General features: G+C 39.8%; 1 protein-coding gene across 6 annotated transcripts in view; it reads left to right on the forward strand.

Moving 5' to 3' along the window:
* Positions 1 to 23,458, forward strand: part of HECW1 (HECT, C2 and WW domain containing E3 ubiquitin protein ligase 1) — a 254,314-nt gene extending 230,856 nt beyond the window's left edge. For all 6 annotated transcript variants that reach the window (XM_021531969.3, XM_021531967.3, XM_021531973.3 and 3 more), the window contains 6 exons: positions 2,967 to 3,065; positions 4,394 to 4,523; positions 8,480 to 8,626; positions 9,376 to 9,490; positions 10,745 to 10,943; positions 18,431 to 23,458. In XM_021531969.3, the coding sequence (XP_021387644.2) occupies positions 2,967 to 3,065; positions 4,394 to 4,523; positions 8,480 to 8,626; positions 9,376 to 9,490; positions 10,745 to 10,943; positions 18,431 to 18,542 (802 nt within the window). In that variant the 3' untranslated portion in view covers positions 18,543 to 23,458. The remainder of the gene's footprint in view (positions 1 to 2,966; positions 3,066 to 4,393; positions 4,524 to 8,479; positions 8,627 to 9,375; positions 9,491 to 10,744; positions 10,944 to 18,430) is intronic.
* Positions 23,459 to 24,119: the final 661 nt, after the last annotated feature.

Genomic DNA, 24,119 nt, shown 5'->3' on the forward strand with positions numbered 1-24,119 from the left:
GCAGTCAAACCAGAGCAGCTCCACTGCTCATTAATTCTGTTTCTCGTTCCACCATTTCCTGTTCATTAGCTCCCTCCTGCATTTACCCTCTCTCTCTCTGGAGCACATTACTCAGACTCAATCATTGTCTCCAAAGGGGAAGGGTGTTGAAAGAAAAGGCCAGAGCAAGACCCTGCATTCCCCACCTCTCCCAAACTAGCTTTTCTGCTAGAAAGAAGCCAAACAAGTATTTCACACTTCCTTGGAAAGATAAATGTAATTCAGGCTTAAGGAGGGTATGTGCCCTCGAGCCAGGATTTACCTTTGTGCTGCTTATTCTGTCAAGAAAACTTGTTTTGTTCTGAAAGGACTGTCTTAGCCACCTCTAAATCTCACCCGTGCTCTAAATCTTTCAGGACGAAATAAACACAAGAGTCTGGCTTTGTTTTAACTGGCTTTTGTAAAGAGGGCTATTTGTTTCTTCTTGCTTTTTTGTAAGTTTTGATACATTTTAAGTGGGACTGCTATGCTTGTCTGAGTGTAGTGGCAGCTTGATGAACTGAATGGAGCCACACACAGGTAAATTGTATATTTGTTTTCTGAGAAAGGCAGAACATGCCTCCTGTTGATAGCTATCTGTTGGCTTACCATGGTCCACGTTTTTCAGTGCTGAGCCATAAAAGTGTCATGTCTGGTCCCAGGCCCTGTCCAGTATGGACAAGGCATCAGAGAACCTTCTGCTACACCATTCCTCGTAAGACAGTCAAGTACAGCAGGTTTCTGCAGAGATAGCAAAGCTCTGTGCAGGGGCAGAAGGGTCTGTGAGCTGGACAGCTGACATGCCTTGGCCACACAGCACTGTGTTTTTGTGGAGTAATACAGAGCTGCCAGAGAATACAGTCTGCAACACAGCTTTTTTATCTGTTGTATTGATAGGCACCAGCAGTGGCAACATTTTGTTAATTATTTCATCTCACTTATCCCACGTGTTCTTAGGCTGGTGCACTAGGCTTGGACCTTTAACACAGAAATGCTGCCCGTGGCTTTGGGATGGTTTGATGAATTCTGCCACAAGGCACTGATTCAAATTAGACTCTCCATTAACAGCCCCCATAACATGTGCCCATAGCTGTAAACACCTTGGTGTAGGTGCACAACCCATTCATGTCAGCTTTGCTGGAATGCCCTCAAAGCCATGCAGAAGTGAAGCAAGCAGCAAGGAGAAAAGGGACGCTGTTCACACATTCAAGCAGTTTCTTAGGAGAAGCCACATTCCCTAATCTTTCCTGGCAATTCACTTTCAGCTTTATTCCAGGTGGCTCCTGCCTGCCCAGTCCCACACAGTTGAGTAGCTGTGGGGTGAGCACTGTGGTGAGGAACAGCCCCAGCATTTTCATTCAGTGCTCATTTTAAAAACGTGCAGCGATGGATGGGGGTGAAGAACAAAACCAAAAAAGCTGACACGCGTTGTTTAGGACAAACGGACTTGATTATGGATCCTGAAGGTGCTATAAAACTGATGGATTACAGGTTCAGCATTTCTGGGATTTGAGCTGTCTGGCTTCCACTGTGCTTTCATTGTATCAGCTCCCCCTCATTTCCTTGCCTTTTGCTGGAAGCACTGCACTGGAGCACAAGTGAAGTGAAGCAGGCCCTAACTAGACCCAACAGCTGCCTTTTGTTGCTGCTGTGGAAACAGCTGTAAGGGGGTAATATAATCATTCTTCTGTGGCCAGTCAGCTGCATATCATAAGCACCTTTCTCAGATTCAGGGGACCTGGAGGCAGCTCCTGTGGTGATGTAAATGCTAATTGGGCCCACAGTAGGCTATTTTGTGCCCCATTTGACATACTAAGCACTTGTTGTTCTGTCCCATGAGCATAAAGTTGATTGAACAGATATTCTTTGCCATGTTTATTACAATCAGACTCATGTTTCATTCATGTGCAGGAGAGGCCTTTGCATGGATTCCTGTAAGTGGAAGGAATGGTTTCTATGCTTTTTGATATGTTTCTCATCTTTTGTGCAGTAAAACTTTTCTGTGCTATCAGTCAGCTCAGACTTGGAGTGCTCACATATAGAGCACTGGATTTTTTCCTTTCCTTTCTTACATATAAATAAGTTTTGAATGGCTTTTGTGGGTTGTTCTTACAAAATCAAACTCACCTGGACTCACACCAGTTTTGTGGTTTTCTGTCTGAGATGACTGATTTAAAAACAGGTTTGATGAAAAAATACAGAATAAGTCATAGAATAAATCATACTAAGAAAAATGGAACAGTTTATCATTGCAAGTCACAGATTATAGTGGGCAGGGCACTATTTGAGTGTACTTGTAGGGGTTGTTTTTAGAAACAAACACAGGAGTGTATAAACACTGAAAACTGCTGAGCAGCAAAATTAAGAAAGTGGTCTGGAGCAGCGTGCCTGAGCTTTAGATGTTGATTTTAATGTGTCCTTGGTCACAATAGTTAGCTTATTTGAACTACAGTTTTCCCCTATCAAGTCAATTCACTAGCTTTTTAAAGTACTTCAAAGCCCCACCTCAGACAGGGTTGTAGCTAGTCAGAAACTAGATATACTGAGTCTCCAAATGTCCTTTGCAGCTCTTTTGAAATAGCATTTTTTCTGCTGAGGTGGAGCATTACAGTATTTCCCTGGCCAAGTACTGTGTTGGTTGTAGTCAGTCTATATCAGAACATTGAATGAGAGATCACAGAAAGTGAGTATTCATTACTTTGGCACAGGAGAGCACATAACATGCCAGCTACAGATATGCGTACAGTAGGAGGTGCATCAAGGAGATCCATTATTGATCAGATGTGGGAGGAGTGGCATTGTCTGCTCAGAAAAAAAAAAACAGGGAATAAATATGAAAAACTAATTCAGAAATGAACCAACCAAAAAACTCCAGTTGCTACCTGTGTACGTTTCTATATTGGAAGTCTTGAGTTACACTCCATTAACTCTGCATTTTTATTTCACAGGTTCAGGTTCAGCGGTCGTATTCTTGGCCTTGCTCTCATCCATCAGTATCTTCTTGATGCTTTCTTCACAAGGCCGTTCTACAAAGCACTGCTAAGGCTGTGAGTATAACCACACAACCGTGCAGAAACAGCAACTCCACAGGGAGCACTACAGACCCTCAGGGAGTTGCTTAGAGCACACTGACCTTCAAGTTCTTTCTGCTGTTGGTTTGTTGGTCTGCGATAGAAAATGAAAACATTTTAATTTTTCTTTGCTTTCTACAAGAGTTTGCCATTCATAAATACTATGCTGACAAAAATAAATTGACATTTAGAAACACACATCAGAAAGTACTGATTTTACCAGTACAAGATTCAACCAGGTGGAAGACTTAAAAACATCTTTGATGGAATGAAACAAAATAATAACAAAAGGACAGAGGTTATATTAAGCAAAAAGACATAATTTGTCATGCCTCACTGATGGAGTAGCTTTTCATTCTAAAACATAACTAGGGTTAATTAAGAATGTTAATGTAGTTATAACCGGGAATATTTTTTTTGGCCTTCTTCTTTTATTTTAGTAAGCATAAGCTACCAAGAATGCATTAATTTCAAGTTCATATGGTTTATTTGGATTGACAATCAGTCCCTTTTTAATTAATAGACTGAAGTAAAACAATATATATAAAAAAATTTGCAACAATTAAACCATAAATATTAACCCAAGATTGCAATTAAATGCTAAAGAGCAGAATAAAGTCTAGCTGAAACAGTTCATCAATTAAGATGATTCCAAATCAGCAAACATACCTGCCTTAACAATCCCTTAAATTCTTTATCATGTTAGACTTTGTTGTTTTGTTTTTTTTAACTATTATTATTGCTGGGGTACAAACACTCATATCTATATTTTACCTGATCTAGTCTGAAAATAGGCTGAAACCTAGGGTTATCTCTGCATCCTTATTGCCCCTTTAGGGAATTCAAAACCAGGCTGCTCATAACAAATGTATCCTTTCAGCAGACAGGGTTGGCTCCTTATTAGCAGAAATTTGGGCTGCCTGGTCTGCCCTGTGTCAGTCTGTGTGCTCACCTGGCAGATGGTAGATAATGGAAGCAGCCAGGCACACCATGGTGGGGCTGAAGGGACATGTGTGCTATGAAGTGCAGGGCATCCTGAAGATACACATAAAATCAAGCCCCAGGGGTGTCTTCTGACAGCAAATAATGCAGGCAGCCAACAGATTTGGCCTTGAGCCCAGTTATGCAAAGCAAACTGTTGCAGAACTGTTTCAAGAGGGTCTCTGAAACAGCCTTTGAGGTTAACAAAACTAAATGAACTTCAATTTTATGGTGGATCTTCATTAAATTTGTTGACATACTTAGTAGGAACTCATCCTGCCAGTAGTCATGGGATCATATATTTTTTATTGTCTCACAATCAGGCCATGTGATTTAAGCGACTTAGAGTATCTGGATGAAGAGTTCCATCAGAGCTTGCAGTGGATGAAGGATAACAATATCACAGATATCCTGGATCTAACCTTCACAGTGAATGAGGAGGTGTTTGGACAGGTGAGCATAACTATGCAAAACATCTGAAAAGCAAATTTGAAGCTGACAAAGTTGAGTGTGATGAACATTTTTCTGTCAGAACAGATCCTTTAGCCTTTCAATAACATTTTCTTCTCCTACCTTCTGTTTCTTTCAAGCCACCTGTTCCAAGGCAGATGTTTATTCTTAGGGTGTGTAATATACAATACCAGTCCCCCTACAAGCCTCTTGAGCCACACACTGATGAGCATGAGGAATTCTCTGTAGTGCAGCTCTTCTCTCCAGGGTGTTGTTCACACAGATGTGGCATTTGGTGAATGCAAGCAATGTAACTTAAAGCTGATGTGACTGAAAGGATGGGTTAGGAGGGATAAAATAATTTGACAGGTGGTGTAGGACCTGGCAATCCTCACCATTATTTTGTCTAATATGTCCCTGCTATATTCTGTGTCTCTTACTTACCTTGCACATACTTAACAACTTGGTATGTACGTCCATTTATTGTGCTTTCTACAGCTCAGCTCTACCTTAATCAGACAGTTCTCTGTAACCTGGCTGATCACTATAGCCTTAGGGAGAGTGCAACACTGGCTTAAGTGCAGTCTGGCAATCAGAATAAATGTCTCCTTTGGGATTCTTTGTGTTGCACTGAAGCCCTGGTGCTCTTTGCTGTTGCAAACTATATATATTATATAACTGTCCCAGAGACAGTTACAATTTAGTTATATATATATATATATTATATATATACAATATATATAAATATATTATAACTGTCTCTGGGAATCTTTGAAGGGAATCAAAACAATATTGAGACTATAATTAAGGATCTCCAAGGAGATACTGAAAACTAGAGAGGCTGAAGAACCAAGTTTACCAAGTACTGCAGAAGCTCAGGGGATGGAGATGCCTTGTAAGAAACAGATATACAGTGTCAAAGGGAGCAGAGAAAACAGGTGGAATATGACCTTTTATATCCCTCATCTTACATGCATCACACCTATGTGTCCTCGCTACCTTTTTGTGATTGGTCAATACACATCAGCATTCCATATTTCTTTGCCTTCAGTACTGTTCACAGGTCCTACACTGTTGTAGTCCATTAGGGATGAGGCTCAGCTGCAGCCCCACTCCCAATCACCACAAACTGTGTGCCCACAGGAATATCCAGATAATGGCTCTCACCACTTCACAGTTAAGTTTCCTGGAGTGTTTGCACACAGCTAGGATAGTTCTGTGAGCTAGGGAAGAATTTGACAAGTTTCTGAGGGGAGGAATTCCAGCCCTGCTCATCTATGAGCTTTAAAGTAATAGGAAACAAGCAAGGCTTCAGGGGGTATATTAAAAACTGAATTTAGCCTGCATATAGAAGAAGGTTGCAAAGGATAAGCAGAGTTAAGAGCAGATGAAAAGGATGGGGCAGAAGAATTAAAGTAGGAAGCCTCTGCTGAAACAATAACACTGTTTTTCCACAGACTCAAATGCAGGAGTTTTTCATGGACTTGGGACTGAGAGCTTGCATGACATTGAATTGACAGTACAGTGGTTTACCTGGAAGGTATGGCTACCTGAGACTAATACACAAAGGCAGACAGAAACACACAGACATATTCACAAAGGCAGATGAGACAAGTTTGTATTTACAAGGGAAGACTACAAAGTTGAATAGGAACTGAGTTGCCCTGACACATCTGAAGGTAACGTTTGGCATACTATTTACTTGTTATAGTCTCCTCAAAGGAAAGATAAAACAGTCACATAGGAGTCTGTTGTGGAAGATAAGAGATGGCTCCAAAGAGAATAGAAAAATCATAATCTGTTGTAGATACTGTGGTATAAAAGCAAAACAGCACTAAAAGCCAGGTTTTGATGCTGTTGTCTAGTACTTTATTTCCTGTGTACTGGACACTGACCTTGCTAGAACTAACGATGGGGGGAAAGGTTGATTCTCACTGTGAACTACAACCATCAGAATCCAAGTGTCTTAAGTGAAAGTAAGATTTTCCTCTTGAAATTTACTAAGTGCTGACAGCAAAATAACAAAGAATTTGCAGTCACATTTTATGCTCACAGATGGATCCTAGTATCTAACCACTTATATGCCATCTGAGCATTGCTTTGCTTGGTACACATGCAAGTACCAAGCAAAGCAATGCTCAGATCACAGTGGGAGCTCTGCTAATATTTTGGAAGATGGATTTCAAGGGCTGGGTAAGGAAAACAAGAAATATGCTGTCTCCTTGAGAAGCTGTATAGCAGATGGTTACAGCCCTTTTGCCCTGCTTCCACAATGACTTTATTATGGACCAGTCACTGCTGATTTCATATTTTCTTGTCTCATCTCTGATGAACTTCTAAAGCTTTCAGGCCAAATCCTCTTTCTTGGTACTTTCTTAAGGGGAATTTACTCCATGTCAATTCCAGCCTTCTTGTGTACTGGAACCCAGAACACTTCTGTAACAGCAGTGATACAATGTCAAATCAAGCATTACGCATTTTTACTGGTGGGGGCTCAATGACTTATATTCACTTATAAGACAGAGACATATCAATTGCTTGTGACCCAAAGTACTTTCTCATGCTTTTACCCAGTAGAAAGTGTTCTTCCAGGCCTTAACTCTGACCTCTCTTTGTGGATACTGCCTGTCTCTAAGCCCTGGTTCCCATCAGGTAAAAGGAATGAGCTACACTGGTTGAAATGTCTCCTTGCTACTCTGAAACCTGAGTTGTAGCTCACAGCTGCAGGTAATGCCCCTAAGAACAAAATCCCCAAAATAGGGACACATTGCTATTGATTGGTGGCCTCCAATCATAGATAATTAATGGTATTTGAATGTATACAAATAATGATAAGTTGAAAAATACAATAGTTTTCTAGGTGTTTGTGGAAAGTCTTGCAGGAGAATTTGAACATCTGGACTTATGGTCATGCTTAAAGGTAGACAACATTTAGTCTTTGGTTTGGCAGACACACCTTAATGCCTCACAGCCTTGAAGAATACAGCAAGGTAGCTGGGCCAGAGCCTTTCTTTTTGGACAATGCAGCATTGCTTGTATAATGGTGATGCAATGATTTATGTTTGGGAATTTAACCTGAACCAGCTAAGAATTCCTACCTCCTTCCATCCAGCTTTACTTGTTCCTGCTGTTTCTCAACAAAGCTACTGATTAGATGACTCAGTCAATGTTTTTAATTCATAATCCTGCAATAGGTTACTCAAGTAAGGTGACCTAAATACTGCCTATGCTATGTGCTGTCTGTTGGGCTAATAAATAGATAATAATATAAATAATACCAGTAATGAATATGTATTCATACAGTTCATTTACTGTCTGTGGTGGACACCATTGTTACAGCAGCAGAAAACTGAAGAGAAGAGCAACATATTCTTCCTTTTAAATCAACTAAATTGAATGTGAAAATAATTGAAAGACAAATACAATTTTCTGTCATATGGGAGGAGGAGTATGTGCTTGCTGGGTAGGATCCAGACTGATTCCTTAAATTGCTTCTCAATCTCAAGCCTCAGTAGCCCAAGCCAACTAAATTAACTATTAAAATGCAAATAAATGCTGCAGCTCTTGCTTAAAGTAAGAAAAAGTTATTTACAGTACAAACTCTTCTCAGGTTTGAATGGCTGATATAAAACTCTGAATCCCACAGTGTCTATTTATCTGTGCAAGGTTACTGTACAGGTCTTCTTTAAGGTAGTATATTGGGAGTATTCATTTTATTCAGCTTTCTTTAGCTGTTTGCATTTCTGAGTAAATAATTTTACTGGCACTTGGGGAAGGGTAATCCTTGTTGCCTAAGAGACAAGTAGATATCCCTTCCAGTTGGCAAAGCAGTTTGCTATTCCAACACTGTGATTGCTTCTCTATCCTGTTGTTTCCTGTACTGTTGCTTGGATGATCTCATGTTTGAAACACAACATGATCCATACAATGCTACACCACTGTTTATCTTTGTTCTGTAGGTGACAGAGAGGGAGTTGAAATCTGGAGGGGCAAATACAGCAGTGACAGAAAAGAACAAAAAGGAGTACATCGAGAGAATGGTAAAGTGGCGAGTGGAACGAGGAGTGGTCCAGCAAACAGAGGCCCTGGTCCGTGGCTTCTACGAAGTAAGTAGCAAAGTGATGCTTCCAGAGTCATCCCTCCTTCATCTGAATGAGTAGCACCCTGATTAAATGCTTCATTGGTACCCTAGAGAGCAAATAAACAGATGCAAACAGCAAGGAATTGGAGTTCTTGGATCTCTACAGACAGAGACCTTTGATATAGCATGTTTAGGATTAAAGGAGAAAGGAAAGAAATGTGTCTTCTGAGTGTGATAAAGCATTACTTATGATCAAGAGTTAAGAACAACACTGCTTTCCATTCACACAGTGAGAGAAGTAGGCATTTGCAAATTTTATTCTACCATGTTGTGATTTTGGGTTAGGATTAGGCGTCCCTGACAAAGAAAAATTGTGAAGAATTGTACACTTTGATGAGAATCTGATGAAACACACTGTGTCTTCAGGGATTTGTTCCAGTAAAGTCAGTCTGTGGGTGCAGTCCAAGCCTGCTGGTGGTATTCCTGGATACTGCTCCATTGTTGTCCCTGTATTTTGCAGTTTATCTTTGCTGAAGACCTGGATCTGAGAACATCTTTCTGGCAGAGCTGTTACAAGGACTGGGTGAAAACCTGTGGTTTTGCTGACCAACCCATGTAGTCACCTATTCTATCCTCTCCCTAATCATACACAAACATAAGAATGCAAACATTCCAACTTTGTCAGGATGAAGAATTGGCCACCAGAACCATAGGTTTATAAGACTTTGCCTCATTTACAGTCTGAACTGTGCTTACAAGTTGTTTTTGTTCCAGGTTGTAGACTCCAGGCTTGTCTCTGTTTTTGATGCCAGAGAACTGGAGCTAGTTATAGCTGGCACTGCAGAAATAGATCTCAATGACTGGCGGAACAACACAGAATATCGTGGAGGTAAACTGCCTGCTCATTTTTACTACTGTCTTTACAGTTGTAGTCTAAAACATGGAAGTCTTGCTCCATCTTTTTTTTTTTTTTTCTGTCTTTTCCTGAGGGAAATGCCCTATTTTGTTCAGGAAGTTATTGTGAAGAATAACTCCTGAAAAACAAATGTAAGATCTCAGTTTTTGTGGTCTTATACTACTGAAATTGCTTCTGCTATTTCTGTCCAGATTTTATCTATTCAATTCCTGCAGTTAGGAGGAGTTTTGACCATTAAGGACTGAAAAGGATTTACACAATTAGATCTAGAAGTTACGAGTCATCTAAGATGATTGTGGCTGAACTCTTGGCCTCAAAGAGAGTAGTTCCATAAGTCCTCTTGGCTTCAGTAGAGAGCTGAAATCAGGAGCTGAATTTCACAGTTCCCAATTACATTTCAACAACATACGGATCTTGCTTAACTGTCCCCTCAGCCTAAACTATGTCAAGTTGGATTTTTTTCCCTCCCTTCTCTACTGCTTGGTCTGGTTTTGCTTTAAACAATGATTTATCCAGGCTGTCTTGGATGATGGAAAAATGTGAAATCCACCAGTTCTGCACCACAAGTGGAAAGTTCCTGAGGTTCACATATCCTCCCCTGAAATACAAGGTTTCAGTCTTTGCTGGTCACTGCCCAGTCTTTGGGTTACCTTGAAATATGCAGCTTACCACAAGCACAGCTGTTCCCCAATGTTATTCTCCTACTACATTTTTCTATTTAACTTTTGAAACAGATTCAGCCTGGTATATGCTGGCTCTCACTGGCACAAACCAAGGGTCAGAGCCCCTCAGGTGAGAAGTTTGCCAGGGCAGAGCTTGTGGCAGCAAACTCCTCTCTGTATATTGAACACTATTGCAATTCCAAAGAGAATTTACTTGGGAACCAGAAATTGTTAGCTTGTTAAGACTCACACTGTGTGGCATATTGCTGGTGGTCTTTAATATCGCATGCATGTAACCCCAGTTCTTGCCAAGAGATTTGTGAGAGACCAGTAAATCTCAAGTGGATATTTGAGTTTCAGGGTCCGAAATGAGTTAGTGACATTATAGTATTCACAGCCTGGACAAAATGGAAGCTGGGACCTACTGCTCCTGAAGAAAAAGATATATTGTTAGGCCAGGATCTTTCCAGTAGGAGATCTACTGCCCCATGCTAATGGGAACATTTTTCAGTGTTGCTCTTCTCAGTTAGAAGGGAGTGATTTTTATTTTTCTTGCTTGGTGTAGGCTACCATGATGGACACATAGTGATACGGTGGTTCTGGGCAGCCGTGGAGAGGTTTAACAATGAGCAGAGGCTGCGATTGTTGCAGTTCGTCACGGGAACGTCAAGTGTGCCATATGAGGGTTTTGCCGCTCTGCGAGGGAGCAACGGCCTGCGGCGCTTCTGTATAGAGAAATGGGGGAAAATAACTTCCCTCCCAAGGTATGTCCCAACCAGGACACTGTACCAGAATTGCTGTTAAAAACATAGGCCTGCTACTTCATTGCATCTCTCTGTCAATTAATGAATACAGTAAGGGCACCTAAAAAAAAAAAAAAAATTAAAAAAAAAAAATAATCACTTTGCTGTTCTGTAATTATGTTCAGAGAAAATTGTGGTATAATATATGTTCATCTGAGACTAAGAAGAGTAAGATTACACCAGTATTTTATTTCTGGAAAAAAATCAAAAGCTGTCTGATTTGCAGGCTCAATTCAAATTGTTTGGAATCTTTGGAAATGGTTAAGATTAAGATTTCCATAAATTCTAACCTAGTTCTCTTATTTTGATTCTGGAACAGATTCAGATCAACAAGAGCCTGTCAACCGATTCTGTTCCCTTTACTTCCAAAGTGCTAGTAAAAATACTCATGAATTTACAGAGACATGAAAGCCAAAATCTGTCTCTGAGTTTTGGCTAGAGACCTGAGTGTAATCCCTTCATTTTTTCGGATGGTTCCACTTTTTTGTAATGAAGAAGCTTAGTGATGGAACTTCAGACTGTGTGGCAATAATGTCCAATTTGTTGCATTTAATTCAGTCAGCCATCTAGGAGCAAATGAGCCATAATGTCATACAGAATCAACAGACTTGGCAGTGATTCCAAGGAGGGGTCATCTTCCTTTTCAGAACAAAGGGGCACAAAGTGGGGGGGACTTGCCTCAGGCCACCCAAGAGAGTGATGGCACAGCTACTCATGGTTTCAGCTTTGAATTCTGCTTTACCACTTTATGAGTGACCAGCACTCATCCTTCCTTACTGAAGTGAGTTGAATGTCCTGAGAGTTGCCTGAGGCTCTGCCCCACTGGAATTACAGAGCATTTCAGTGCCTCTGAGATACTTTTGCTACAGTGGCCCTTTTATATCACACTTGCCCTCCAAAGGGTGCTTTCTTCCTGCTCTTATCATTTGCTTTCAGCTACACTGCAAAGGAGGCCACTTTTATGGCCCAGAGCAAAATTTCATCTCATAGACCTCACAAATATAGTCCTACAATCAATTAACAAAGGGTCTGGTCCAGCTTTCTCATTACTTGCTCTCTCTGTTGTTTACCCAGAAACATACCATAAGATACAGACTTGAGCAAACGCCTGGAGACCTCTGGAGAGGCAAAGTCCAAATCTGGTCACCCTCTCAGTCCAAGCTTGCTCAAGCCCATGTTTATGCAGTGGGAGATGCAGAAACTGGAGCCAAGGCACTATATCAGAAGGTGTTCAGAGCTGACATCTTATGTGGGCTTCCTCTAAAGTCAAGAAATGGGAGTAAGAGTTTTCAAGGAACAGTTCATCTCACCTGAACACAGACTTTTGAAATCGCTTAGCTGAGTCACAGCTGGTACATTCTGGTTTGTGTCCATCTACCATAAAGGCTCTACGGAGATTATATGCAGGACTAGAACCTACATGAAGCTAGATGTGGGCACTGAGATTTAAAACAAGATGGAAACATGTAAGGTCAGTGAGATGACTCATGCTCTTTGAGCTCCAGCCAGCAATGTGGTAAGAAAGCCTGAGAGCAATAGTTTGCTATTTGGCTATTTGTAGTCCAGATCCTCCTTTTGTACTATATATATATATATATATATATATATATATATATATATATATATGTATATAGTCAGGCTCTATATAAGGGTTTCAGAGCCTACTGAGGACATTTTTGCCTGCAGATAGCAACCAGCAGTCACAGATTCTGCCATATTTCTGCAGAGCTCTTTTTGCACTTCTTCTGGGGTGCAAAGAGGCAAGAGAGGTGGGTGGACCTTGATGCATGCAGAGTAAATGCCCTGGCCTGACCCATCAAGTTCTGAAAATGTAATTGGCTCCTTTCTGCTCTGTTTAACTTCCTTTGTGAACTACTTCTGACTCAGATTCAGTTAGCCTCGAGATTTTATGTTTGTCTGCTGATCTCTGAATGAGCTGCTCTCCCTGAATGAGGCCTCCTTTCCAGGTGAAAGTTGGTAGCACTTGTTAGAAGTCTTAGACCTCTGCATTCATTCTAGCCAGGGGAAAAAGAAACAAAACTTGTTCATGGGAAACAAATACAGCTTGATCACCATGAATTATTGCCTGCATTTTTATAAAATTATGGGGTGCAGCCAAGTATACACAGTGCTAAGAAATGCATAAAACACACAGGCTAAACCTGGGGTTCCCTAAATCCTTAGGTAAGCAACTACATGAGTATTATTTAAAACTTGTTTTTTAAATACCTGATTATGGTTTACCCATGATTATTTAGATTTATTTACGTACTTAAGACTTATAGGCTAAAAAAAAAGTAATATATCATATCCTGTCAGCCTTTTAGCCCTGTCACATGAGTCACCACAAATTACCTTTTCACTTTAGCTGCTGTACAAAGTGTTGAGAACTTTTAGCTCTATCAGGAGAATCCATGACTCTTTCTCTGTTCCCTTAGTTCTGCTCCACTTGGCTGAAGTATTAAGGCAAATCTCCCTTACATCCTGTCCTTACACTTTGGCAATGGAGCATGCAACTACCATTTGCTTATAGTGAGCAGAGATGTGCTAACACCTAAACTAGTAGGTTAGTACTGTTTGCACTTGCAACAGCAACATGGCAAGTCCAGAAAGAGGCATGATGTAAATTTCTAAAATGAAACACTTTCCAAAGAATAACTATAATACATGACACTTAGAGTGCTTCTTGAGAGCACCGAGGATGAGCAAGACTTGTTCAGAAAGGTTTAGCATCCAGTAACTTCATTCTAAATTGGTGGATTTGTTCATTAGTACCAGTTCCCTGCATGAACACGGTAATTGTGGTGTAATATGTTCATCTAAGACTAAGAAGAGTAAGATTACACCAGTATTTTATTTCTGGAGTGTGCACATGTGCAAAACACATTTTTTCCTATCTGTATTTACTTTTGAGATCACATATGTTAGAAAGTTGAGGAACCATAGAGCTCAGAGATGCTGCTCTAATCCCAGATCTCCAATAACCCTAAAGCAGGTTCCAAAGAGACTGCCAGCTTTGCAGATCTGCCAGTGTAAATCTGTATCATGGGTTCTTCCAAATTGGTATAACTTGTCATATAAAATAACAGGTTCAATCACTTGTTCATCAAGGTTGAGTTTTACTCTTCCTATGTAATATGGAAAGCTTTGTCCCAGAATGAAGGTGTTACACATTTAACTAGTTGCCAGAGTAGAGATGGTTGGAGAATTTTTGCAGCTACAGGCTCTTCTGAAGCAGAATTCCTCTCTTCACCTTTTCTGGGTCATGTAGGTTTGTAAATGGAATCAGTTTTAGTTGTAGTTCTGCAAGAATGGATTCTTGTTCCCCACCAAACATTAATGAAAAGCCACTGGTTTTCTAGCTGGAATAACATAGCTTCATTTGGTACCACGGGAGCAGAACAACTGGCCCAAAACAGAACTGTACTAAGAACTAGCAGTGCTTTCTACTATAGCTATAGGAGGCAACAGTTCAGTCTTTTTAAATTCTCAGCTGGCAAAAGTGTTTGGTGCCTACAGATGCCATTGTTCCACTTGTGGTTGCACTCCTCACCTGGCAAAAACTCCTGCCAGCTCCAAGACTATGTCTGTTGGAGTATCAAGTAAGCAAGGACCAGGGATTCAAATAATCACATTTGATGCAATTAGGTCACTTTTCCCAACAGTGCTGAGCTGCAACTACTCTTTCATCAGAAGAGATTTTCATTCAGCAGTGTAGTATGTGTTATGTATGATGCAAATCACCAGAGCTAGTAAATATCTGATCTTTTGTAAGAGAATTCTGTTCCTCTCTATTAGATGATCAAGTATTTAATCACCACAGAATCCCATATGATAATTTTTTTTAAAAGATTGTATATGACTACCAAGAACTTTATTCTGATAATTTCCTTCTTTACCAATGGACTGAGTGCATGGACTTTGCTGTCTCTTACCTTTCCTTATATCCCATCCATCTTCTCTTTCCTCTTTTTTCAATCCAACAGCAGTATCAACTACAAATCTACATTCATCTATTTAACACTGATTCCCAGACAGCATGTGAGTGTTCCCTCTTACAGGCAAAAGAAGCAAAAGCTACTACTTTTGGGTTCTCAGATTTATAAAGGAGGGGTTTAGGGTTCATTTAACAAAAGCAAGGTGAAAAGGAGAACTGCCCAGTTTCTGCCTGACAGGCATGATTATGTTAGAATGTAAGCCTTACTTTAGTAGATAGTTTCAAGCTATAATTAAGATAGTAGGGGATTCTGTGCCCGCTTTTACTGCCTTTGGATTCTCATCTTTATGGGGAATAAAATAAGTGACAAAGAAAAGGTGAATGCAAAAATCTTAAAAGCTTATACTCATACTTTTTAAAAAGAATTCTTAGAAGAAAAGAAATAGCATATCACTGTGAACAATGAGCAAGATTAAAAGTTCAAGCCCACCAAAACTGTGTTAAGCAATAAAGACAGACTGCCAGGAAGAATGAAATTTTAAGTGGTCCATTTACTGCTTAACTTACTGGAGGATGAGGGCATATGAGGGTCAGAGTTGGTTTACATTACTTTATCTTGCATTTTCTTCTGAAGAACCCAGAATCCATCCCATAAAAGCTCTTACCAATGTAATTCTTATTCCAGGCCTCACATTCCCTGAACACCCTCTCAAATGTCAGCAGGCTTATGTGGTAGGAGGCTTAAATCAAGGGAAGAAATATTTTCTCTTTGCTGTGACTACTTCTCGCACTACTGATGTAATGTTTTTACCCCAATATGTGTGGCAAGTGTTCCCTGGATTATGCTTACTGTAGTCACTCTCACTGGGATCAGTAGTATGAGGCCAATATAATTAAGAGGGAATTTACCCCTTTGGAGGATGGAGCACAGGTAGACAACAGTGGGCATTGTGGAAAGCATCACTGACTCTTAATTGCCCTATGTACCACAATATCACATAATATATGATGATAAACAGACAGTTTTGCACATAATTATCTTTATGTAACATTGAGTGGGCTTCACAGGCATTACTGGAGTTGAAGTAGATCCACATTTCTTTCACAAACCAGAATATGAACTCAAGTTTTGCCCTTAGCAATATATTGTGGTCTGCACCATAAGTAGGTAGAAGTGTAAACCTTACCTGTTCAGTGCTCCTGAAATGCTGTTTTCATTTCAAATTTGATGACTTTTCTTTGAAGTGCAAGGATTTATTTCTGTGAAGTTGTTGAGCTGGAGAAGACAAGAGTGTTGTTTAGCAAAGTGTTTCTAGACATGTTAACATTTTCTCCTTTCTTTGCTCCCCACAATAAATTCCTTGAGACCCTCTGTAGAAGAGCCCACATCTGTAAACCTCATAGTAAGAAAAGGAATTGATCTTTTTTCTGAGTTTGGCTAGGTCAAGGATGACTAAATGCTGTCAACAGCATTGCAAAGGTGTTTCATAACCAATGTGAAATCAGATGGATAATGATTAGTCAAGATAAATGTCTGCAAGAAAGTAAACACCAGAGTCAGTGGCTGTGGATACATGTGTAACACATAGTAGGATGCACAACAGCAATGTCCGAGATAAACAGTTAAACGTGCCATGGTTGAGTGCGATACAGGGGTCTGGTTCTGTAAAACTGCTTTAGAAGAACTCACACCTGAGCCACCATGGCTGTGCCACTTCCAATTCTGGAGCCCAGCAGCTGAGCTCCTCAAGACCAGCTATCTCTGCATGGGGCTGTCTTGCCTGTGATAAACATGTTTGAATGGACTACAAGAATCCTTCGGTTAATTAACTCACAGTGGTTGATATGTATTGCCAATGGATTGTAGAAACAACTTATGTTGCCAAAGATTGTTGAGATAAACAATAAATAGTGCAGGGCTACTCATGGGTAATACACATGAGCTGCCATGTTTAATTTCAAGGGATGAATTAAATAATGGCTTTATTAATTTTCCTTTTTCACTAACTCAGGCATTCAGAGCTCATTTCCACAAATTCTGCGTTTATTGTATTCTCTTCTGAGACTAACCAGCTAACAAATCTTCATTCAGAATGGGGAAAAGGATAATAAAAGCTCTCCTAATTGAAATTCTGTAATGCAGTGAAGATTACTTGCCTCTGGCTATTTCAGTTGCCTGATTGCGTTTAATGATTCACCACTGGTGCTTGATAAAACTCTTCCTCTGAATCTACAAGTCTCAGGCCAGCCCATCTACTAGCATTATGTCTTTCCCACTTTGTGGGTGGCCTAAGAGATGACTAGCATGGCTTCATGTAATGTTCTCCAAGATATCTCTGCTGCTTCAGTGTAAGAGAAATAGCATTGAGTTAAAGTTTGAGATAGAAGAGCGAGAAGTAAAACAGCTCCATGGCTTCTAAAAATACTAAGGGCCAGAAACTCAGACATTGTTAGCCATTGAGGCTGCATTTCCTTCTGGAATGTTTTGTCAATTCACATTTATCCCAGTGAGCAAGAGGAAATAGAAATATTGCTATCATCATGTAAAACTCTAAGCTGACTGAAAAAAACTGAAACACTTTTTACTGAAAATGTGCCCCTCCCACGTCCATTTGTTGAATGAGCTGTGCAGTTTCTCAGTCAGTTGAAATTGGTGAACTGTTGAGGCAGGGACTGTTTCTTTACTCCATGTTTGTATAGCACCTCCCACAGTGAAGTGCTCTCTGCCTCTGGGTCTAATTGCTGCTGCCAGAAAAGCTGCAACAAGGTGAAGGCATGCATGGAACCCATTCCACAGCTTCTTTTGAAGGTGCTGCCAATGTAAATATAATGTCAGGTAAATGTAACTGTAAAATTGGGGAAAGAGATGGTCATCAAGTTTGCAGCTTGCTATGCACAGAATATTTTGCTTTTGTCTTGGGTACTACAAATAAATAACATTTAAAGGCCAGACTTGCAGCAGATGGCCAACATCTGACTTGCTGAATATTTTCAGCAGCCTTTCTTCCTCAGTTAGCAGATCTCTGAATGGTCTTTTAGCAGTCAGGCCTGCCTCACTTCAAACACATGCTCAGCCCATTCTGTCACTATGTTCATCACATTGTGTTTGTCCACTGGTGCAAAACTTATTGGCAGTTCATGTTGGATGTACAGATGAATGCCATTTAAAAAAAAAAATTCTTGAAGCAATCAAAACTATAGTAATGAACTTCTCACAGGCCCTAAACCCCAGCTCCACAGTCACCTCCAGCATTCTTCTCCATCAAGATCCCTGCACCATCCAAAGGAGGGATATCAGCTGTTATGTTGATACTTAGCTTGTGTCTTCTATATAAAGTATTCATGTGTATGTGCAGACAAATTTGAGTACCTCTTATTTTGGTGGAATTCAAAAGTTTTACTTTGAGTGAACTTGAATGTCTTGATTCTCAGTAGAAACTAGGTTTCTCAGTTCTTATTTTCTCAATTCTTTTAGATTAAGCTTAACATGTAGCATTTTTTTTTTTTTCAGGGCACACACATGTTTCAACCGTTTGGATCTTCCACCTTACCCCTCATATTCTATGCTGTATGAAAAGCTGCTGACAGCTGTTGAAGAAACTAGCACCTTTGGACTTGAATGAGGGGGTTCAGACACTTCTGGTGTTTTTATGGCTGATGATGTCACCTTTCCTGTCCACCATCATTTGATCTTGGTTTCCCATGTTTTTATTTTTGAAAACAAAACAAAAATCAAGATTAACAAAAGCCGTGCATGAAGAACTGCCGCCCTCTATGATCTAACCTTCATGCTTTCATCCTCTGTTTCCAATGGACTGCTAGTCTGTATGCAATAGAAAAACAACTGTCTCAAGGTTTCTGTATATCTCTACATACCTCCATTAATAACAATGAAAATACAAATGCAAGTTACACTACACTTGACCAAATGTTAATAAATGTTTACTTCCACCTATGTTGATTAAAAAATAAAAAAAACTTCATCAAGCATTCCAAGCTTTTATATACCCATATCTTCTAAACCAACTCATAGCCCATCGTACTTCTTAATTGTTGAATCCAGTACTAGGAGCTGGTCAAATATATCATCATCCATCCCTATTTTCCCTGTATGTATTGTCCATCTGAAAGACACCTGTGAGCAAAACTGAAATTTTTATATATGAACTCATGATCCACATCAGTTGTATCAGCTGGAACTGGCCCAGATACATGGTACAGGTAAGACCTTCAAAAAGTTAAGAAAAACCAACCTGTAATGCAATGCAAAGCATAACGGCGATTGTTATGATTGTTGTTTGCCAGTACTGGAGAGAACTTGCACTTCAGAGCTATCAGGAGGGGCGTCTCCATTGTAATGTTTACCACACAAGAAGCACAAGGTTGTGCACACTCAAGAAGGATGTTTTATTATGTAGCATAAAGGACAAGGCTCCCTTACCTTAATATTGTATATGACAAGGAAAAGGGGAAGTAAGAAGAATGTTCTACTATTATGAATACCCTTGGGTTCTGTTTACCAGATATTTGTTTTCTGATGTTTAAAATGTTCCTTTCCAAATGACAAGTCTAGACAATCCCATCCCCTGTGTCAGAAGCCATTTATTTTCTGTTAGGTTGGACTAATCCATGGTTGCTGGGGGTGGTTTTCAGTTCTGTTGTTTCTCTTTTCTTGTCCAGTGGAGTAGTCCATATCCTCAAAAGTGGTTGTAGACAGAATGCTTTCGTCTGGAGTCTGTCAAATGAGAAGCTGCAGTGAATAAGGGTGTTTGTCAGGTATGAAGGGAACTGTGACTCTCTGTGGGTTAAGATTTTGGTGTACATTGTCTTGGAGGAAGCCCAAAGGCCCTCCAGTCATACTGGGTACCACTAAACTAAAGATCCTGCTCTTGTTACTGCAGACATAACCCTCTTCAGTTTGGTGTACTTTCCAACTCTGAATCCAGGGGAAAAAAGGAAAACAGCAGTAGGCTTGTCTTCGGATGGCTTTTGCTGAGGCTGTTACAGTCAAACTACTGCTCTGATTACATTCTTGTTACTAATCTTTGCTGCCCTTGTTTTCCAAGACTAGTCTCAGATTGAAAGTGTTTGTCTTAACTGGGAAATGGAAATACAAAGTATCTTCTGACATTAAATATGTTCAAGGATGCAAGAAATGCAAAGTGACAGATTTGTGAAGGTATGTGAGAAGGTAACATCATAGTGTTTTTCAGTTTGCATGAAGTACAAAACCCCCTCGGGGGCTTGTTACTGGTAGTTTGGTGTTAGTTATGCCTTAGATCACTGTAAAATCAGGAGACCAGTTCAAGATCTAACACATCTATTTCGTCATAAGTTTTCTCTCCGGAGGAAAAAATTGGACTCTGCATTCTCACGTATTTTTATGGTGGTTGTCCAGAACCTCTTCACACTTGAAAAACTTTATTCTGAGAGTTTTACATCTTTCTCCTGCTTTTATTCTTAGGTCAGTAGGTATTTGAAAGGTGATGGACCCAAAAATATATTTCTAAGCAAAAAAAAATTTTTTTTTGTTAATGGCACGTAAAAAATCTGAAATACTTAAATTGCCCCCTTCATTCAATTTCTGTGGCATTTCAGCCACTTTTATACTAATTTACTGTATGGCTTTTAGTGAGAATCTATGTTTTAGTATGTTCTTTAATATTACAGTTGCAAACAGAGGCTGCAGCATTGTACCACACACCAAAAATGATGTTTAGCGTTTCCATAAATGAGCTCTCAGGCACTGACTTCCATGTGACCAGCTCACTGCACAGGAGAGATAGAAAAAAATTAATGTTTTTCTCAGAGCATCTGTCATGTGCACATGAATTTCATCAGAATAAGTCACACCAGGAGACACTGAACATGAAATCTTCCAGTGTTTGTAATTCCTGCCTCTTCACCTCTGGGCCCCCAGCTCCAGTGATTCTTGTATGGTTTCTAATTTATTCCTGGTAATGTTATAAAGTTACCTGTAGTATGTCAAATGTTGGATGTCTTCCAACATTAGAAGAAAGAGAAGCATCCAACTGGTTGGTCCATGTTTGGCCAAGAAAAATCAAGAGTTGTCTCATTAACATAGTAAAAAAGTGGGGAAAAAATAATCCACTCTTTACAATGCTGTATATTCAAATTTTTTTAAGTATTTTAAAACTATATTTTATTACAAAAAAAGTGAAACTATTTTTTGTAGCATAATAAAAGATGTTTGTATTTCAGAGACAGCATCAAGCTCTGCTAAATGAAATACAGAAGGCTTTCTCCTGAAATTCTTCTTCACAACATTTTCTGGCACTTATCACACACTAAACTAGATCATGTTTGACAGCTGCCATCTCAAGCACCTTGTGTGATGCTCCTCTGGGAAACAGAGCATAGCCAGCTACTTCCCATCAAAATCCTTGATCTAAGTTATCTTTCAAGCACACAAACTAATATTTTTTAAAAGCTGCTTTCTAAGTTGACAAAGTCATGCAGATTTCCTTGCAAGTTTTTTGGATCTAAGGCCAGGAATAGAGATGGTTGACTGTTTTCATAAAGCAAAGAGAAAGAAAATGCTATGTGTGGCTTTTCTTGCATTCTGCCATTCCAGCCCTATCCCTCTCTCTTCCCAAATGCCCTACTCCAATAGGTTTTCAAACTGCTACATCATCTTTCTGATATCCGGATCAACGTTTCATAGTGTTTCTCCATTCCTTGTGTCATGCCATGGGCAGAATCCAGTCTCAGCCTGGAGTGAGGGGGAAGCCATGCATCTGGAGTGTCAGAGTGAGGCAGTGAATGGTGCTAACAGGAGAGAGGAAGGAACCTACCTTCCTTGGCCTGTTATTTAACCTGCCCATTATGCAATTAATTGACTTTGTTGTTGTGCATATGCAAGACATAGCCTTCCTTGTTCATCTGTTGATTCAAGTGCTGTTACTCCCCAGGTCTGCATCTTCATTTGTAGAACACTGACTGCTGATTACAGAATTCTGGTTTCCTTTCTTTCCACAGGAAAGACTAGAAGATATTCCATAGGGCAGATTTACAGTAAAATAATCTTTTCAGTTCTTTCACCTCAGTTCCCTTTAAACCTGATGGTGGCTAGATTAAGATTCAATGTCAGCATCAGTAGATTTTTAAAATTGAAGCGAAAATGGAAGACCCAGTCTGATAGCTTTCATGAATTCTGGTTTTCAATTAGAGCAACAAATACTGGCAATGGTTTCAGAGGGTCCACGTTTCTCAAAATGATTGTCATCAAAATGATGATGGTATTAATGGTAAAGGGAGGAAAGGGGGTATTTCTGTTTTGAAATCCTGTTAGCATTAATCTGGAGATACGAGAATGGAAGTAGGTATTTTAGATCATCAGTAGGTCTTCCACCTCAAAGTAGTCTCACTGACTTTTCAACCACATCAGCTATGCAGGATTTAATCCAGTATAAGCATCTGCATCTTAGTGTTAACAGTGACAGGTCTAAACTTTGCAAATGCTGTCACTTCAGTCTGCAGTAAGTTACATGTGTTCAGTTTCAGTCTGTGCATATTCAAAACTTGAATTTTATGTTCCAGAGAGGTCCATGGCTTCACAAGGCAAGAAGTGAGTGGTCCAAATGACATCTAATATCTAATGGAGAAATCATGAGTTTTGTACAGGTCTGACACAGGGGAATTTTTGCACCCAGTTTGCTCAAGTGCCCATGAACTTTTGAATGAACTTTTGAATGAACTGTAGCTGAGGTTTGAGTTCATAGTCTAGTCTGAAAGATGGCCTGTGGGGAGGGGAGTGCTTGTTGGGATTGTGTTTTGTTGTTCTAGTTTCACTGTAACAAATAGTTGGCATACCTCTAGTTGGAAACAATAGGATACTGAATTTGAACACAAAAATCAAAACTGAAATAAGCTAAAATATAAATGCACAGGGGACAGGTTAAACTTGTCCTTCACTATCAATCCTTTGACAGTCCATGGAATTTCAGAAGGCCAAATGTGACTGGAGATCTGTTTAATTTCTGCTGAAATTATATTTGCCCTGTCTCCATAGTAATATTAATAGGGCTTCCCAGTCAAGATGAAACGCTTTCAGTCAAATGCAGACCAACTGATCTTTCTACAACAAATGCGGTGCTTTTTTATTATTCTTGCTGTACCTCAGTGTTCATTTTGAAAAGATAAAACTACTGCAATATACAAATCTGGGATAGGTTTTCCAGTTATCACAAGCTCCAAGAGATTGGATTGTTACTTTCTCACTAGTGAGTCATGTAGTTCTTTTGTTCCAGTAGAAAAACAGATTCCTGTAGATAGTAGATACTAGGTATAGTAAATATTGTACCATTAGCCAAATTCCCTGCAGCTTCCGATTTATCTAACGGAAATGTCTGTTACAGTTTTTGTTAAAGACTACATAAAGTCAGTGGCAGGAAAGGTCCTCATTATTGGACTGATTTTGCTTTTATTGACAGAAAAATGTCACATTATACTCAGGCTGTGCTTTCTATTCAACCATATCACTATGGAGGAATGTCAATAAAATCACTTTGTTATGGCATTGTGTGGACTGTCTATTACAAATGAACTATTTCATAGAGGGTGGAAACTGGCATTGTCAAAACCTGCTAATTTCAGAAATTGTAGTTTCAGGATCATGTCCTTTCCCACTATTGTATTCAGGCCCTTCCACTGCTTTTATTCCATTTTTCAGGGGATATGTCTAAAACTTGTGGTTCTCCACATAGGTTTGCATGACCAGAGTCCCCAGGCTCTCCTGCCTTGAGAGCATGGGAGCTTATTCCTCACTATAGGAAATGTTTGGTCAAACAGAGGTACAAAAGCAGTGTGTATGCTACTTACACATACCTTGCTTCTAAGTATAATTACTGCATTATAGGGATGAAATGCAACTGCAAGGATGATTTCTCAATCGCATATGCTGGGTCTGCACTGTGTTGACAGCAAATACATAGCAAGATGCCCTGGCACCTCAGTATGTCACACCCATTTCTCTCCTGCTCGTCACTGTAATATCTCTGGCGTGTTTCATTAACACATTCCAGGATAGATTAACACGCCTCAGATACACCATCAGCAGACACCTTCCTGACCATACCTGTTTTCTTACATAAATGGCACACCATGAGGGATCGTGGTACAATAGGAAGGATGGGAAAGCTTAAATATAATGCACTGTTTCTATAAGGAAAAATATAAAT

This window comes from Lonchura striata, chromosome 1, assembly GCF_046129695.1.
Source record: "Lonchura striata isolate bLonStr1 chromosome 1, bLonStr1.mat, whole genome shotgun sequence".
In the NCBI taxonomy this organism is placed as follows: Eukaryota; Metazoa; Chordata; class Aves; order Passeriformes; family Estrildidae; genus Lonchura; species Lonchura striata.